The sequence below is a fragment of the Peromyscus maniculatus genome, chromosome 5 (genome assembly GCF_049852395.1).
Source record: "Peromyscus maniculatus bairdii isolate BWxNUB_F1_BW_parent chromosome 5, HU_Pman_BW_mat_3.1, whole genome shotgun sequence".
NCBI lineage: Eukaryota > Metazoa > Chordata > Mammalia > Rodentia > Cricetidae > Peromyscus > Peromyscus maniculatus.
This window is the reverse complement of record NC_134856.1, coordinates 59563191-59581129: the sequence shown is the minus strand read 5'-3', so window position 1 is coordinate 59581129 and position 17939 is coordinate 59563191. Positions and strand designations below refer to the sequence as shown.

Genomic DNA, 17939 nt, shown 5'->3' with positions numbered 1-17939 from the left:
CAAGCTGGCTTTAAACCCCACAGCCATCTTCCTGCCTCAGCCTCCCAAGTGCTGGGATTTTAAGCCATGAGCTGTCAGGAGTTAGAAAATTCTTTTAAATACAAGAGGGTCTTTAAAATCTGCTGCCACTTTTTAGTAAAGGTGGGACAGATTATATTTTACATATATATATATATATTTATACTTAAAATATAAATTACTGAAAATATAGAAGTCTTTAAAATTCGCTACCACCTTTATGTAGAAAGTAAATTCTTTTAAAATACAGAAAGCTTATTCACTGCTACGATTCTGAAAAAAAAAAAAAAAAAAAGAAGACCTCTGAGTACTTTTAGAACAACTACTATGTTTCATACAGTCTGGACAAAGAATCTGATGTCAAAGATTAGCATCAGCTCAAAGAATGGACCTTAATATTAAAAGTATTTGACTGTCGGGACTCCTGATAAGACTATCTTAAGACTATACAAATAAAATACTCTAAAACCTTCTAAAACCAAGAACAAGAGAGAACAAAAGTACCTAAAATCATACATTTCTACAGGAAAAACTGAGCCAAAGTCCTGGTAAGGCATGGGTGAACACAGCACCTTGACACATAGGATGACAGCAACTCCCTACATTACCCAGGGTCATGGGCTCACGCGATGATCTGCCTCGGCTTCCTGAGTACCTGGAACTATAGGGTCGAAGCATCACACCTGGATGGAGATGCAGACTCAACTGCTCACTATGTGTATGTAAAACAGAACACTGCTGGTTTAATAAGCCTGGCAATAACCCACAGGTCCTTCACCTGGAGGGCAACACCACCATAAGCCAACAGGTGGTGTGGGACCCACTCCATTTCAGACTTTTCGAGGTCGGAGATTGGTTTTGTTACCTTCCAGGCAGCGGTCCAAGTGCTCATTGATGTGAGACTCCAAAACTACACTCTGACAAACCGGACAGTTGACCAGCCGTCGCTGACTGCATGAGCTGCTTGAACTCTGAACTGTGCTGGTGGCTGTGGGCTGTGAGCTATTCTGAAGATCACCACCACCACTCCGTGTTTGCTCCTTGGTGATAGTATCCGGAGCAATCCTGTCCTCCAACCTGGGTCGCTTGTTTGGGAACTGGTCTTCAGACCCACTCTCCTCTTGAGATATGGATGAGGATGTCACAGTCGCAGATGCCATGACTTTGGAGGCATTTCTCAGGGACGCTCTGGAAGGTGGGACCTTTCTCTGAGAACCGGATGAGGCTGACTGCTTAGTGCCATCCTCAGTGGTCCCACTCTTTACTGGGGATCCATTCACATTTCTGAAAGCCTTTTGGTTGGCAACAGAGACTCTGGGGAAAAAGCTGCTCAGGACACTTTGGTGACTAGCAGTGGGGACAGGGGAGACCAGGTGAGTTTTTTTACTCGGGAAACCATTCTGTTCACATTTCACCTCAGTGTTGGAATTGAGTCTCAAGGCACTTGCTGAATGATCTTGACTTGAGAGACCTCTGGCTTCATTAACCATGTATGAGTTGTTCAACTTCCCAGGGGAAGAACAAGTGTTTGTATCTCCAAGAACATACCCTTTTCCACTGAATGGGATGAGTGGCTGGGTCTCCCCTCTGGACGGCTTGTCTGCAAAGGAAACAGAAGACTCTTCCTCAACACACTGCCACAGTGATGAACACTGAGCAAATGGTGGTTATCTAAAATGAAGGGTTACTTCCTTCTAACTCAGATCTGTGCAGTAGTCACCTACTGACAAGAGAAGGCAGCCTTCAATTAGAGCCCCATACTGCGAGAACAGGAAGAGGAAGGAACTATAGATAGAAGAATCTAAGGAATTTTCCAGCAAAGAGCTCGGATTCCTCTAATCTGCTCTCCTTACCCGGCTTCCCACAGATTCAGTCCCTCTGCACCAATTTTCTAGTCCCTTGACTTCTCAGCACTTCAGATTAGGAACTACAGCTGGGCTCCTGAGGCCTACCCACCAACTGACAACCTTGCAAGAGGAAGCATGAACTTCGGTAACCACTGCCGCCTCCTCAGAGCTTCTGAGGACAGAGCAGTTCCTAAGGATGTCACAGGGACAAATGCAGGCCAAACTCCTTCCTATCCTAAGATAGCAGAAGTCACTGAGACAGGAAGGGCCGGCTTGGTCAGGACTCACACTCTGGGTGCTCTTCAGTTACCGTTTTCACTGACTCCCTCAGATACTGCAAATGGAGACCAATTCACCTTTCCTCACTTCCACAGAGTGAAGCACGTTCCCACCATCACTTTGTGGTTTTATACCTGAAAAGAACAGTCCTGCACAAACCTTAACCCAGTTCCCCAACAGGCAGTACTGTCCATGCACTAGCCAGGGTCACAGAGATGGGAGATGAGATGGAGATGTACCTTTAGTCTCCACTGCTGATGCTGGCTGCTTGCCTGGTTTTGTCTTTCCTCTGCCTTTCTTTGAATAATTCTCTGGCTCCTTGATTTTTATGTAGGTGCCTCCACAGGTTTTCTGGTGGTCAGCCCACCAGTAGTCATGGGCAGACGGTGCCCTGTTGGTTGCTCGCTTCACATAGCCGTAGTAGGGCTGTTTGTGCTGGCAGGGCCCATTGCAGCGCCACCAGTGCCGACGATACTCATCCACCTCATCATGGAAAGTGTGGTAGACCTAGGCAGAGGCAAGTGTCCAGCAGTTAAGACACAAGCTAGCCACTCTAGAGATATTTTGCCCAAGGAGTCTTTGTTTGCTTTTTAAATATTCCACTTCTCAGTTATTTCTAAAAAGTTCTATTTTGGGAAAGTTTAGTTTATTTTCAAAAGTTCACTTTAAAGGGACACATTAGGTAATTAGGTAAAACTTTCTAATGTATAAGATAGCAGCATACAAGACAAAAGATTTTGGTGTGTGTGGGGAAACATAGATTCTATGAATACTAAATGTTTCAGCGATTGAACAACATTATCAAAAGCTAGGACTGAACAGTGGTTGACTATAGCACTGTAATAAGCCTCTAACAAGGAGAAAGGGTTGAGACCAACTGGGAGGAATCTGTCTCTCAGAAGAAAGCAGACAGATTTCTTTAAGTATAAATTCCTAGAAACAATATAAACTGCTAAAGGGATGAACAACAGCCAGATCCTTCCTACAGAAAACTGAAAACTCCCACAGTCTACAATATAATATTTAATTAGTGCTCAAGCTGTGCTAATACGCTGCATGTCCTTGCTCTCAAGCTATCAAAAAGCAGGCCCTGTTGTCACATCATTTGCATGGCAACAGATAGTTCCCTAAGAGTTCAGTGGTACAAGCATGATCACCAGTGTAGCGAGGCACACCTCAGCCTTGGCTGTGGTATCTCCTCCAATCCTACACTGTCAGGACTCAAAGAACCTCTGATGAGGGACTGTCACAGATGTAGGAGAAGCTCCTCCTGAAGGTCTAGAAAAGTATAATGCAGGAAGGACCAAGGAAGCATGCCTCAAATGCTAATCTGGAGTTGCCGAGGCCTCAGGAAGAGGACGGCTGGCACTTTAGCCATTCTACCCCGAGAGCCGAGACAAGTCCATTTATTTCTGTAGGATTCTTGTTCAAGGCTGAAAATCTTCATTTCACTGAATGAATATAAGTACTATAACTCTGAATGGCTGCTGGGCTTGGTGGCACAAACCTACAATCCCAGTACTTAGGAGGCTGAGTTAGAATTGTGAATTTGAGGCCAGACTGGTTTACTGGTTCCCCCTGCTCCCCAAACATGTGTAGCTCAGATTACCGTTATATTGGCTCCTGTCAGTTGGTTGATTCGATGCATATGTTTACAGAACTCTGGGCCATGTCCTTCCCGGTCCTTATCATTATTAGTGACAAATAAGTAGGCATGTATCATTTCATGCAAAAGAGTCTGAAACAGAAAACCAGCAAAATAATTTTCTACGGCATGTCTGAAGAAGAAAAGGCATTCTCTTTCTTGGAGTCTTAGCTGTCTGTAGGCCCAAATACACAAAACTTTGCATATAATATTCCAAACTCGACAGATCCCAGTAAACAATTCAAGGAATAACATTTGCTCAAAAAGGCCTATTTATCTACCAACTCAAACCCTAAAGGTTGGTGAATCCAACCACATAAAAACTTTAAAATTCTGATGGAGAAACCCACAGTACGCCAAGTCAAAAGATGATTCCGACAACTCTGCAGCACATATCACGGGCTCTGAGTTTTGAACCTAAGGGACTCCTGATGGTAGGTAACACAGGAAGAGCAAACGGCCAGGTCTAAAGGGGCACAAAGCTAAGTATATGCTGGGCAAAAATGATGCATGCCTGTGATCCCGAACTCAAGGTTGGAGGTAGAAGGATCAGGAGTTTGAGACCAGCTTGGCAGCGTCAGACTCTGCCTCCCTCACCACCACCCTCCTAAAAATAGCTGGGTACATGCATGCCAGCTCACTGAGGAGACTATAGCCAGAGAAGCCTATAAGACCAGGGGCAACTTGGGTAACAGAGACTGTCTCTTAAAAAGCAACAAGATATCCTGGCCAGGAATGGTAGTGCACAGCTGTCCCTCAGAACTCAGGCAAGGGGATCTTGAGGTTGAAACCAGCCTGGGCTACTATCAAGATCTTGTCTTAAAAAAAAAAGAAAGAAAGAAAGGAAAATTCCCACAAACCGCTGGGCTGAGAGCCAGGCTTATGCAAAGAATACCTCTACAAGGTCCTTTCTTGGTCTCAGTTTTAGAAGGGGCTCACTGAGACGGATGGAGCACATTCCTCCTCTTCCTTCATAGGTGCAAATCCCAGCACACCTGGAAAACAGTCACAACGATGGATTAGGTTCACCAAATCCATTGATTTGGAGAATCAGAGACGGACCAAAAAGTAAACCCTAGCCAGGTGTGGTGGTGCACGCCTTTAATCCCTGCACTATGGGAGGCAGAGGCAGGCAGATCTCTTGAGTTCCAGGCCAGCCTGATCTACACAGTGAGTTCCAGGACAGCCAGGGGTACATAGTGAGGCCCTGTCTCAAAAACAAACAAAACAAAACAAAAAAAAAGCAAATCTTTACTTTTGTGTGCAGTTCACAGGAAAAAGTCCCTGGTGGCAGATGGCTTTCCTGAGTGGGACACTTGGCTGCAGGCAGTAACACTTGCTCACCCTCACCCACTCGGCTCCACACAGGCATTCATCTGCAGGGAATGGTTTCGCCACCACGTCTGCAGGGGGCACTTCTCCAAAAGTGTCACAGGGTTGGTGTAAAGTTAGATAGATGTATCCTACATCTTACCCTGCTTTTTACTGCGGGCTGCTTTCTATGTGATGGTGTATGTTAAGAGCAGATTACTATCTCGAATGGGACTTCTCAAATTCAGTGGGTAAAAAAGGATCATCACTGGCACATCCCTGAGGGCCGTTAGGCCCGGCCCACTCGGGGGTAGGCGCGTCTCCCAGTGACCTCTCTCTCCCTCCACCGCGAGGCAGGGACACCAACGACAACTCAGCGGCCTCGCCCTTCCCCACGTTCCGAGCCGTTCGTGGGGCGCACTCACAGTGTCATGCGCACACTCCACTTCACTTCCACCGCCTCCAGCTGACCCCAAAAGAAGCGGTCGTTAAACTGCAAGAAGAGCGCCTGCAGGTCCGGGGTGGGGTCCACCAGCTCCCAGGACGAATCCACCAACGACACGGGCTCCCGCGCCGCCGCGCGCACGTCCCACTCCTCCTGCAGCCGCAGGGCAACCACCAGATCCTCGTCCATCGCGCCACTCCCGCCCCGGCTACTCCAAAGACGCCGGTCGTGCTCGCGCAGCGCCCGGGTCTCGCGAGACCTCCGGGCCCGGCTGTCAGGTGCTCGCGGGCTGGCCTCGAACGCCTAACCGAAAGCGGCTCGGAGCCGCCCCGCGGGCACAGGCTTAGGAACGCGGGGCTCGGGCTAGGGACGGCTCCAGGAAGCTGGTAGCCTCCTGGACGCCCCCGAAGTCCTGAGACTCACGTCAAGTCTGGTCCGTGCCTGAGCCTGCTCTGACTTCCGCACTGGCTCGTCCGCGCACGCGCCTCAAGTCACTGCCGTTTTCGCGCAGGCGCGCCGTCGGCACCCCGCCCCAGGCGCAGGCGCAGGATGGGAGTCTCGACTCCAGCACAGGCGCAATGCGGCGCTCAGCCCCGGCGCAGGCGTTTGGGTGTTGCTCCCGCCCCGCTTCCTCTGCCGTCTTCTCCACCGGGCTCGGGTGGGGCCCAAAGGCGGCGAGTGACAGCGACTGCGGACCGCGGGCGCAGGGCGGGTGGCAGCCATGTCGGACAGCGGGGCGAGCCGCCTGCGGAGGCAGCTGGAGTCGGGGGGCTTCGAGGCGCGGCTGTACGTGAAGCAACTGTCGCAGCAGTCGGACGGCGACCGCGACCTGCAGGAACACCGGCAGCGGGTGCAGGCGCTGGCTGAGGAGACGGCACAGAACCTGAAGCGCAACGTCTACCAAAACTACCGGCAGTTCATCGAGACGGCGCGCGAGATCTCGTACCTGGAGAGCGAGATGTACCAGCTGAGCCACCTGCTGACGGAGCAGAAGAGCAGTCTGGAGAGCATCCCGCTGGCACTGCTGCCCGCCGCCGCCGCGGGCGCCTCCGCGGGTGAAGACACGACGGGCGCGGGGCCGCGGGAGCGCGGGGCGGCCCAGGCAGGCTTCCTGCCCGGGCCGGCGGGCGGCCCCCGCGAGGGCCCTGGTGCGGGCGAGGAGGGCAAGCAACGCACCCTCACCACGCTGCTGGAGAAGGTGGAGGGCTGCAGGGACCTGCTGGAGACGCCAGGCCAGTACCTGGTGTACAACGGGGATCTGGTGGAATACGAGGCGGATCACATGGCCCAGCTGCAGCGCGTGCACGGCTTCCTCATGAACGATTGTCTGCTGGTGGCTACCTGGCTGCCACAGCGGCGAGGCATGTACCGCTATAACGCGCTTTACCCACTGGACCGCCTGGCGGTGGTCAACGTCAAGGACAACCCACCTATGAAAGACATGTTCAAGCTGCTCATGTTCCCTGAGAGCCGCATCTTCCAGGCAGAAAATGCCAAGATTAAACGTGAGTGGCTGGAAGTGTTGGAGGAAACCAAGAGGGCGCTCAGCGACAAGAGGAGGAGGGAGCAGGAGGAAGCGGCGGCCCCCCGCGCGCCACCGCCAGTCACTTCCAAAGGCAGCAACCCGTTTGAGGACGAGGATGATGAAGAACTGGCCACCCCCGAGGTGGAGGAGGAAAAGGTAGACCTCTCCATGGAGTGGATCCAGGAGCTGCCTGAAGACCTGGATGTCTGTATTGCGCAGAGGGACTTTGAGGGCGCTGTGGACTTGCTGGACAAACTGAATCACTACCTGGAAGATAAGCCCAGCCCACCTCCTGTGAAAGAGCTGAGGGCCAAGGTGGATGAACGAGTGCGACAGCTCACCGAGGTGCTGGTGTTCGAGCTCTCCCCGGATCGTTCTCTGAGAGGTGGCCCGAAGGCTACTCGCAGGGCAGTGTCTCAGCTGATCCGGCTGGGCCAGTGCACTAAAGCTTGCGAGCTGTTTCTGAGGAACAGGGCCGCGGCCGTGCACACTGCCATCCGCCAGCTTCGAATTGAGGGCGCCACTCTGCTCTACATTCACAAGCTGTGCCACGTCTTCTTTACCAGCCTCCTGGAGACCGCAAGGGAATTTGAGACAGACTTTGCCGGCACGGACAGTGGCTGCTACTCTGCGTTTGTGGTTTGGGCGAGATCTGCAATGGGCATGTTTGTGGACGCTTTCAGCAAGCAAGTTTTTGACAGCAAGGAGAGCCTGTCCACTGCAGCTGAGTGTGTGAAAGTGGCCAAGGAGCATTGCCAGCAGCTGGGAGAGATTGGACTGGATCTCACCTTCATCATCCATGCCCTGCTGGTGAAGGACATCCAGGGGGCCTTGCACAGTTACAAGGAGATTATCATCGAAGCCACCAAGCACCGAAACTCGGAGGAGATGTGGCGTCGAATGAACCTGATGACTCCTGAGGCCCTAGGAAAGCTCAAAGAGGAGATGAGAAGTTGTGGGGTCAGTAACTTTGAGCAGTACACGGGAGACGACTGCTGGGTGAACCTGAGCTACACAGTGGTAGCTTTCACCAAGCAGACCATGGGCTTCCTGGAGGAGGCGTTGAAACTGTACTTCCCAGAGCTACACATGGTGCTCCTGGAGAGTCTGGTGGAAGTCATCCTGGTTGCTGTGCAGCATGTGGACTACAGCCTGCGGTGTGAGCAGGACCCAGAGAAGAAGGCATTCATCAGGCAGAATGCATCCTTTCTTTATGAAACTGTCCTCCCAGTGGTGGAGAGGAGGTTTGAGGAAGGTGTGGGGAAGCCTGCCAAGCAGCTGCAGGACCTGCGGAATGCATCTAGACTCCTGCGGGTGAATCCCGAGAGCACCACTTCTGTGGTCTGAGGCCCTGGTCTGCTGTGTGTCTGTGTGTGTGTGTGTGTGTATACATGTGCTACAGATGCATTATTTGTATTTACAATTGTCAGCACATTCCTCAGAGTCACAAACAGGATATAGATGGTGTCCTCTTAGAAATACAGTCAAAGGAGAAAGAAAATGTGTTAAGTCCCACCCCACCCCCCTATATTGGAATTATTAGAGCATATACCATGCTTTTATATTAACTCCTAAAGGAATGTATGAAATGTATAGTCAGCCACACCATGGCATTTCAGATTACCCTCTGAGTTGATACACACCTCTCACAGGACATCCAGGAACATTGCACTTCTATGCTACCTAGAAAAATATGTAAATCCATAGGGCTGTACATGTTACAAAGCCTCCCAATTCAGCAAAGTTGTAGTTTCTTGATGGTCAATGCACTGGCTTTAGGTACTCCTTAAACTAACCAATTTAGAGAAATGAGTTGGAAAAATTGGTTTGGGGTAAATTTGAATAAGTGGGCACCAGATTTTTCAGTCTTTGTAGTACGTGGAAGGAAGCCTTCATAAAACAACTCTGCAGGCATCCAAGTCACTGAAAGGTAGCATGTTCCATGGCTATTTGGCATCATAGTATTTAACTAGGGTCCATCTTTTTGGGAATCACAAGGACTGCGGTGACTTTTAACATATTCCAGAACCGAATGAATTTGCTGTTACACCTTTTGCCATGTTCAGGAAGTGAGAGTCACAGTGAAAGGCCCACACCAAGGAGCCTAGCAGTCTAGTGTCTCTGGGCCCCTGCAGACACCTCACCACCAGCCTGATTTAGGAGCCACTGAGACTTACGGCAAATGCAGAGCTCTGTATTTGAATATTTACTGGGAGTTCAGGGTCTCTGTAGATTAGGAATTAGAGAAAGAATGCAAATCTCACTGCTTAAGAATATCTGCTTCGAGCAAAGATTTGTTTTCTTGAGATAGGTTTCAGCCCAGGCCGGTGCCTGGAGCTGGTTTGTAGCCAAGGAAGACCTTGAATTTCTAAATCTCCTAACTCCACTTCCCAAGGGCAGGGATTGCAGGTGTGTGCCCCACGCCCACTTTATGCTCTGTTGGGAGACCCAGGGCTTTGTGTATACTAGGCAAGCACTCTACCCACTGAGCCCCAGCCTCTGCCCTGATGGGTTTTTAGTTTTTTTTTTTCTTTATGTAACTTTGAGGGGAGATGAATATGCCTCAAGCACAGGGAAGGGGCCTCTTGTGACTCCTCAAATGCTGTGTTGCACTTTAAAACACAAGAGCCAGGAATGCTGGTGCACACTTGTAGTCACTGCACTGGGAGCAAGAGGCAGTGCATCCACGGCCAGCCTGGTCAGCAAGGTCAACTCCAGGACAGCCAGGGCTCTGTAGAGAGACTGCCTCAAAAACAACCAACAACTTCTAAGAGAGTTCCAGATCATAATGCTTATTTCAGATTGTTCAGTAAAGGAAAAAGTAGGTGGTTGGGAAGCTAAGGTTTATAAAATGCTCTGCTCTATACTGGTTATCTAATGTTCCTCTATTAGAGAGTAGTTTTGTTTTTTGTTTTGTTTTGTTTTTGGTTTTTCAAGACAGGTTTTCTCTGTGTAGCTTTGGAGCCTGTCCTGGAACTCATTCTGTAGCCCAGGCTGGCCTCAAACTCACAGAGATCCGCCTGCCTCTGCCTCCCGAGTGCTGGGATTAAAGGCGTGTGCCACCACTGCCCGGCTAGAGAGTGTTTTCGAAGACCCATTTTCCCACTAGCTTCTAGCTGTGGTTTTTGTCCATGATGCCATGTTATTATACCATTGATTCTAAGGGTTATTCCTTATCTGAATAAAAAAGGTAGTATTATGTAAAACCTTAAATGGTTTCTGCAGTGATTTAGGGTTATAAAACTCCTTGGCTTAGTTAACTCATTTCAGACCAATTTTTTTTTTTTTTTAAGCTCTACATACTTAAAAAGTTGGAAATCACCATTGCAGATTTTTACTGACTTCTTTTCATGTTAGGATTTTTTTTTTTTTTTTAAATGACGGGGTTTTTCTATATATCCCTGGCTGTCTTGGAACTCTCAATGTAGGCCAGGCTGGCCTCGAACTCACAGAGATCTTCCTGCCTCTGCCCCCCAAGTGCCAGGATTAAAGGATTGTGCCACTATGCCAGGCTCTGTTAGGATTTTCTACATGACCATAAATGATGTTCCAGCCAAACAAAAATACTAATTTGTCTTAAGATCATTGGAAACTTGAATTTCATGGAATTGTGCTGTTGTGATGATTATTTGGTACCTTTTGGAATTTAATATATGAAATGTTGTGTATGAATACAGTGTGGGGAATGGAAAGCTCTCTTAGGGCATAGAGCTGTAAGAATGCCAATGTATTTCCTCACATAATAATAAATGGCTGTATCTTTATGGAAATGTAAGTAGAGAATTTTATTGTGCTAAGAATGGGCTAATGTGTTCCTCAGTGTAGCCGAGGGAATCTGGGAAATCTGTGCAGTAAGCTGACTGGATCTACCTTGGGTGCCAGAAACCTGGTATAATTCACTGCCCTCCTCAGATGGGGTCAGAGCTCCTCTGACTCCCATGTTTCATCAGACTCCAAGCAAGTTCTAGAGCTTGAAGGGTCATTTGGTACAGTAACAGTTCCATTCGTGTTGATACCCCACTTCAACATTAATTACCTTTTCTTGTTTGCTTCAAAACTAACGGCATAGACCAGGAACCAGGTGGGATTAATTATGGTTGGGAATTTGGTCTCCGATGAAAGCCTCCTGTCACTCAGTGCTCAGTCATTTCTGATAAGATGCTGCCTGTCAATAGATTACCAGCACTTTCATCCTGCACCTTGCAATCTCAGCTAGGATTGGAACCTGGGGCTTGCTGTAGACGATGAAAGTATTGCTGTATACTTTGATATGCTGTGACATTAAGTCGTCTATACTGTCTGATAAAATAAAGCTTTACAGTGTCCTCACACTGGATAGAACTGCTACTACAACACTTTATATAATGTACTTATTTTGAGACAGGGTCTCACTCTAGCCATGACTGGCTTAGAATTGTCTATGGAGACCAGGCTGGCAGTGAACTCAGAGATCCTCCTGCATCTGCCTCTAGAGTGCTGGGATTACAAGATGTGTCGAACCACCGTGCCTGGCAGCTCTATTTATGTTTATTCAGTCTTCTTATGTTCTTTTACTTTTATTTATGTGGGGAGGACAGAGAACTACTAGATGTTTTTAAGTATTTTGCATACTGTCAGAATTGAGAATAAATGAAGTTTCTTTAAGTTTGAGGGTGCTGGATATTAAACCCAGGGCCTTATGCTAAGCAAGTATTTAAAGCAACAACCCAGGCCCTAGAAAGCCCAAGTTTTCTAGGATCCTTGAGTGGGAAATTTCAGGTGTACAAGGTCAGAATTTTAAAAGTCAAGTTTTATGCTACCTGCAGATCGCTGACTGAGGAAAATCTCACAACAGTGGGTGGAAAATAAGGAAGCCATTATACAGTTCAAGGACCAAATGCTGTGCTTCATGTTACTGGTCTCTTCCTATGTTTAAAAATAGGACAAAGTTAACAAAACCAGCGGTCTTCAGCAGAAACAATGTACTTTCAAATGTAGCAGTTTCTCACAGTGTGTGCTGTGGGCATGTCTGGAAGAGACCTGCTTGAAGGCATTGCAGAGCTTGGGAGAGGTGTCTAAGAGAAAGCAGCAGGGTCCTCACCCTGTGGAAAGCCCCAGCAGTCTCTGCCAGGTGACCCTGACAAACTCTGTGCACCCTCCCACAGAATTCATACAACCCTTTCTTCCTTTATTCACTCTAGTATTTCAAAGCATCTCCTCACTGTTAGCTGTACTTCCCTGGGGTTTTTCTGTGATGGGGTAGTCTCCATAGTTAAATACATCATGTTTTTTCATTTTCTGGTAACCTCGTTAGCTTCAGGGGCCTATGATTTGAAAATATTTCCAGCTGGATGTGATGGCACACATTTTTAATTCCAGCATTCAGGAGGCAGAAGGAAAAATCTCTGGCTAATCAGGGCTTACCCAGTGAGACCCTGCCTGAAAACAAAGCCAGGTGTGGTGGTGTTCCTTTAGTCTCAGCTATTGGGAGGCAGGGCATGCAGATCTGAGTTCGAGGCCAATCTGGTCTATATAGTTAATTCTAGGACAGCTAGGACTATGTAGAAAGACTGACTCTCTCTCTCTCTCTCTCTCTCTCTCTCTCTCTCTCTCTCTCTCTCTCTCTCACACACACACACACACACACACACACACACACACACGATAATGATAATGATACCGGGGGAGATAGGATAGCTGAGTGGTTAAGAAAACTTACTGCTCTTGAGGAGGACAAAGGTTGTTTCCAGTACGCAAAATCGTAACTCCAGCTTCAGAGAATGACACCCTCTTCTGGCCTCTTTGGGTACTGCGTGTGTATGCACATGCACATGTAAAACATTTCTAAAAACCTCCTGGAAAAGCTTACATATGGATAGATGTGTGTATACATATATATGTATGCACCTTTCCTTATTTATGGGAATATATGTATATAATCTATTTCTAGGTGTTGCTGTGCCAAACTGTCCCCTTTTTGTTACGTATGTTAACCCATCTGTTTTGAGGGGGCGATCTCCAATGGTAGTGCTTCTACTGGCCTTTCAGTTCCTCCTCAGTCCTCTGGTGGCCGACTTGACTGTGGCAGGTATGGCATAGTAGGTGTGAGTCCCTCTTGTCAGTTTTCATCAGGAACCATGAGGCCAAATGCCCAGTCTATCTTCTGCTTGGTCTTGCCACCGAAGGAGCAAGTGAATGTGGTATGCTGGCTGATTTCAGTTTTCTTCACCATTTTCCCGGAGGTACCAGAGTGGGTCCCGTATTTACCCAGGATGCTTTCTTGGTTCATTTGCTGTGATGTTGACCTAACCCCAGACAACTATCCTTTCTTAATTTAGATAAACACTGCCAAATTTGATAATCGGGAAAGTTGTGTATTCTCTCCAATAATACAGGAAAATTTGTTTCCAACAATCATAATTATTCATTTTGTGATTAAAAAGTAGCCTTATTGTAGTGAGATTTTTTTTTTTAAGAGCAGGCTTGTCTTGAGTTCACAGAGCTCCCCTCCCCTCCAACTCATGAGTGTTGGGAGAAAGTGTGTTATCAAAAAAAAAGTGAATGTGTGTCTCTGTGGTGACGTAAGAGGGTGTCAGATCTCCCAGGGCTGAAGTTGCAGGCATTGTGGGCCACCCAATAAGGGTGGTAGGATCTGAACTCAGGTCCAATGGAAGAGCTCTTACCTCTGAAGCATCTTTTCAGCCCCAGATTTATATACTTCGAATAATCCTTTTTTGACCGGGGATAAGGCTCAGTACAGTGCTTGCCTGTGGGAGCCCGTTCTGGGGTTCCTCGTGGCTTTACCCAGCAGGTCCGAATAGAGGATGATCAGGACCACGGGCCTGAGTGCAGGTGTCTGAGATGGTCTGCACTTGGCTGTGCTGGGGGAGGAGGTCTTTTGCTCCAACCCTTGGCGTCTCTATAAAAACCCTGGACCAGAGACAGTCGGGGCCCGTTGGAATAGGTTCCAGGCCCTCTCGAGGCTATCCTTTATTTTCTATCTGTTTATCTCCACAAGATTCTCCGCTATAAATCCTTCTATCTAATATTTCCTGCTGCTCGCACTCAAGAAAACTCTGGGAAGCTGTGGGGGTGGTGGGTAAACGCCCCACACTTGCCCAGCATGCACAAAGGCCTGAATTCAGTCCCCAGCACTGCAAAATCACTGCATAAACCAGCATGGTGGTGCATGCCTGTAATCTCAGCGCTGAGTCGTCAGGATCCCAAGTTCGTTCTCAGCCCCCTGGTGAGTTCAAGGCCAGCACGTGGCTGGTGCACAGCTCAGCTCACTTCAGCAGAATGGTGTGCTGAAGTGTGGCAGGTGACAGTGGCTGATAGAGCTGTGACCTGGAGTCCACAGCCAGGATCACTGTTCAATGGTACTGCTCACTTCAACATGCAGGGATCCCCTCTAGCTTCCCAAAGCAGCAAATGACACCAAATGGCCTGTTTGTCACTTGTGGGCCAGTGCAATGGCTGTCCTAGGCTCTGGAATAGATGCACCACCTGGGGAATTTGGAGAGATAGGACTACACTGGGCTTTTCAGTGACCTTCCTTGGGTCTTACTTTCAAATGCCTGTCCCTGATGATTGAACTAGAACCCAGATTTATATACTGATGAATATGATGAGGGAGAGCCTCTCATGACGATAGTGGTCATTTTCAGCTTTTCTTAAGAGTCCTTAAATTCACAATCCTGCTGGGAATCCAAGCATGTACCACCATATCCAGCCTACTTTCTGTGGGTAGACAAAGAGGTCCTGAGTCACACAGAGTCAGCAGCCACGTCCAAAGCCAAGGTGAACCTACTGTGGATGCACCTTGATCTTGGACTTCAGCTCTCAGAGAACAAGAAATTCATGGCTAGATGCATTCTGCAGGTCCTGCTTTCCACTCTGGCAGCCCCAAGGACCTATCTGCGCCCACAATTCTCTCTACACACACCATAGTCTTTTCCTCTATTACTCAGCCCCACCCCGTTATAGTTCCACCGATGCTGGGGTCCTCGGTCACTTCCAGAGTGACTAATTTGAAGAGCTATCCCATCTTACTTAAACTCCTCTTCCCTCCACGCATTCATGGCACATCATGTAAGCATCTCTTTGTTGTACACACTTAGTTCAATTTGTTAATAAAACCACTGGGTGTAAAATTTAAAGTAAACTAGATAATTTATTACACACTTCTGTCAAATTTGTACTTGTTTGAGGCAACTTAATTAAAGTAAAACTGTAAGATATAGGTTGAGTCCCTTATCCAAATGCTTCTGATGGAAGGAAGTGTGTTAGATTTAAAGCTGTTTGTTGTTCTTCAGCAAGAACAGTTTATTGAATGCACTGACAAATGCATTGAGCTGTGCTGCTTTTTAGATTTTGGAAGATCTGCTGATCCCAAACAAAATGTCTCAGAGATCTGACCTAAGTCTAGACATGAACTTCCTTCGTTTTATATGCACCTGACCCACACAGACCAAAGGTAACCATACGCAATATTCTTAGTGCACCTGTGTTTTGACTGGGACCCTCTTGTCATGCTCAGGCTCCCAGCTTCAGGCTGTGGGCTGGACACTCACCTGTGTCTCCTCTTCAGTGTTCTCCTGCACAGGTGAGTGGTCAAAGCTGCTGCCATACTATCATTCATGTGTCGGCCTGAAAGTGGAGCATGTGTGGGAAACTGAGTGGCAGTGAATGGGGCCTGAGCTCTGCTTTCCAAGAATGTTTTCCAAAAACTGTTTTATTTCAGAACACACAGGTTGACATGAGTGCCGCAGTCGTCATGTCAGGAAGATCACACTGATGCTCTCACTGGTCATCTCCTCCTCTTGGCAGAAGCACGGCTCACAAGGTCTCAGGGAGATAGAAGACACATCCTCCTCTTGATGCCCATGTGTGGCAAAGTAAGTCCTTTGTGACTGTCACTATGGAACTGTGCTTTCTACAGCTGCTTCATGATTATTAAAGTTTTGCAGTGGCTGGTTTTCCTATTGGCGTCTTACAACCTAAGACAAAGAGACAGCTAATGAGATAATGGTGGTCTTGCTTGTTGCCATAGCTCTGTAGTAAGGCTGTGGTTCACTCTGCAAGGCAAGCTGCAAACACTGAGACCTTCACTGATCACTTAGCTGGCTCCTCTGGATTCTACTGACCTTTCTTTACAAAGCCAGTGGCTGCCTTTTCTAGATGTTCCTCTTTCTCAGCCTACAGCATCCAGAGGGCTCTTAGCTCCATCATGTACTAGAAAGTGTATTCACCCAGAGTACCCAAGACCTCAGAGGAATAGTAAACATCACCACAGATGGGTGTAACTGAGACAGGATTGCCATGAATTTGAAGCCACTCTGAGCTACAGAGGGAGTATAGTGAGTGCGAGGCTAGGTCAACCTGGGATCCAGTATCAGACCTTGTCTCAGAAAACAAAAACAAGGCCAGGTATGACACCTTTAGTCTCAGCACTGGAGACAGGGGGCAAAGCAGAGGCAGGCAGATCTCTGTGAGTCTGAGGCTGGCCTCGTCTACATAGTGAGTTTGAGGCCAGCCAGGGCTACATAAAGAGACCCTGTCTCAAAAAGGGGGGGAGGGGGGGCAGCACTGGAGAGGCAGCTCAGTGGTTAAGAACATTTGTTGCACTTAGACATAAAACAGCTCTCTGGTTCTAGAGAATCCAATGCCCTCTTCTGGCCTCTATGGACACTGTATACATGTGCTGCATATATATATATATATATATGCAGGTAAAAATACCCATACAGATAAAATAAAATCCTTTATTAAAAAAGGAAAAACAAAAGTCTGAGCCAGGACAGAATCCTCCTCACCAGAGCTGAACACAAAGGATGCATGCTGATCGAAGGAGGCCTGAGCAGCTGGCTGTGCTGATGGAGAGGAGGCCTGAGCAGCTGGCCTTGCTGTAAGCACTGCCCATTTGGAGTTCACAGTGTCCTCTTACTTAACACTCTGTGCTGCACTTTCTTTCCCTTCTGGCCTTGTAACAGTCTGCTCTTTTAAAACTGTAAGCAGTGCACAGCATTGATCCCCCTACCATTTTAAAGTCTCCCATCTTTCTCACTCCTCCCCAACGCCCACCTGTTTGTTTTTTCCCTGTCCCCTCCTCTACCTCGTTTGTTTTGTTAGGACAGGGTACTATGGAATGTCGTTCTGTATGCTGTGAATGTGTGTTGCTCTGATTGGTTGATAAATAAAGCTGTTTGGCCAATGGTGAGGCAGAATAAGGTTAGGCGGGACATTCCAACTAGAGAGAGAGGAAGGAGAAAGGCAGAGCTGAGATACTGCTAGCTGCCACCAGAAAAACCAAGGTGTAAAGTACCGGTAAGCCATAAGCCATGTGGCAAAGTATAGATTTATAGAAATGGGTTAATTTAAGATGTAAGAGTTAGCTAGTGAGAAGCCTGAGCCATTAGGCCATGTAGTTTGAAAATAATATAAGGCTCTGTGTGTTTATTTGGGTCTGAGTGGCTGCAGGCCCAGGTGGGACCGGAGCAAACTACAGCTACAACAGGGTCTTGCCCTGGAAGGCCTGGTACTCACTATGTAGCCCAAAGCTGGCCTTGAACTCATGGCAGTCCTCCTGCCTCATCTACCAAGTGCTGTGATTGGCACTTTTCCTTAAGGAAACTCTGGCCTATACTCAGCTTGTTTATATTAGAATCTACAGCTGTTCCTTCCGATAAAAATACTCATGCCACAGCATACCTTAATGTCTACTTACACAATAGGGAAAATGGGTCTAAGCCTATTCAGCTATACTTACCGAGCATTTCTTCTAATTTGCTTGTGGCAGGCTCGTTCACACTAAACACATAGTTACTATCTCTAAAGAGAAGAAAAGCTGGGTTACTGTGTGAACTAGGACAGAGACATCTTTTCGCTATA

At 47.8% G+C, this 17939-nt stretch overlaps 3 protein-coding genes across 11 annotated transcripts in view; 1 reads left to right on the top strand and 2 right to left on the bottom strand.

Moving 5' to 3' along the window:
- Positions 1–298: 298 nt before the first annotated feature.
- Positions 299–6008, bottom strand: Sprtn (SprT-like N-terminal domain). 4 transcript variants are annotated; one of them, XM_006992826.4, is made up of 5 exons: positions 5526–6008; positions 4685–4784; positions 3754–3882; positions 2384–2651; positions 299–1618 (listed from the first exon to the last, which is right to left on the bottom strand). In XM_006992826.4, exons 1-5 carry the CDS (start codon positions 5732–5734, stop codon positions 849–851), a joined length of 1476 nt encoding a protein of 491 aa, XP_006992888.1. In that variant the 5' UTR covers positions 5735–6008; the 3' UTR covers positions 299–848. The 4 variants fall into 4 exon arrangements, with proteins under 4 accessions (XP_006992888.1, XP_042133804.1, XP_042133805.1 ...); XM_042277870.2 differs by lacking the exon at positions 5526–6008 and adding an exon at positions 5264–5455; XM_042277871.2 differs by lacking the exon at positions 5526–6008 and adding an exon at positions 5045–5211 and having other exon boundaries at positions 736–1618.
- Positions 6009–6133: 125 nt separating this feature from the next.
- Positions 6134–10840, top strand: Exoc8 (exocyst complex component 8). The gene has a single exon (XM_006992825.4). The coding sequence runs from the start codon at positions 6267–6269 to the stop codon at positions 8415–8417; it is 2151 nt and encodes a 716-aa protein (XP_006992887.3). The 5' UTR covers positions 6134–6266; the 3' UTR covers positions 8418–10840.
- Positions 10841–15765: 4925 nt separating this feature from the next.
- Gnpat (glyceronephosphate O-acyltransferase) overlaps positions 15766–17939 on the bottom strand; it is a 29192-nt gene continuing 27018 nt past the window's right edge. For all 6 annotated transcript variants that reach the window (XR_013051381.1, XM_076572330.1, XM_076572327.1 and 3 more), the window contains exons 15-16: positions 17818–17879; positions 15766–16048 (exon numbers count right to left, since the gene is read on the bottom strand). Coding sequence is in view for 5 of the 6 variants with exons in the window: in XM_076572330.1 (XP_076428445.1) it covers positions 16005–16048; positions 17818–17879 (106 nt within the window). In the remaining variant the exon portion in view is untranslated. The remainder of the gene's footprint in view (positions 16049–17817; positions 17880–17939) is intronic.

Excerpts from the sequence above, each read along its gene's own strand:
- Exoc8 (XM_006992825.4), top strand. The coding sequence starts at position 6,267 with ATGTCGGACAGCGGGGCGAGCCGCCTGCGGAGGCAGCTGGAGTCGGGG.
- Sprtn (XM_006992826.4), bottom strand. The coding sequence starts at position 5,734 with ATGGACGAGGATCTGGTGGTTGCCCTGCGGCTGCAGGAGGAGTGGGAC. Across the intron at positions 4,785-5,525 it reads TGGAGTGTGCGCATGACACT|GTGTGCTGGGATTTGCACCT; the intron begins GTGAGTGCGCCC and ends ACTGTTTTCCAG. Across the intron at positions 2,652-3,753 it reads TGACAGGAGCCAATATAACG|GTCTACCACACTTTCCATGA; the intron begins GTAATCTGAGCT and ends GCCTCTGCCTAG.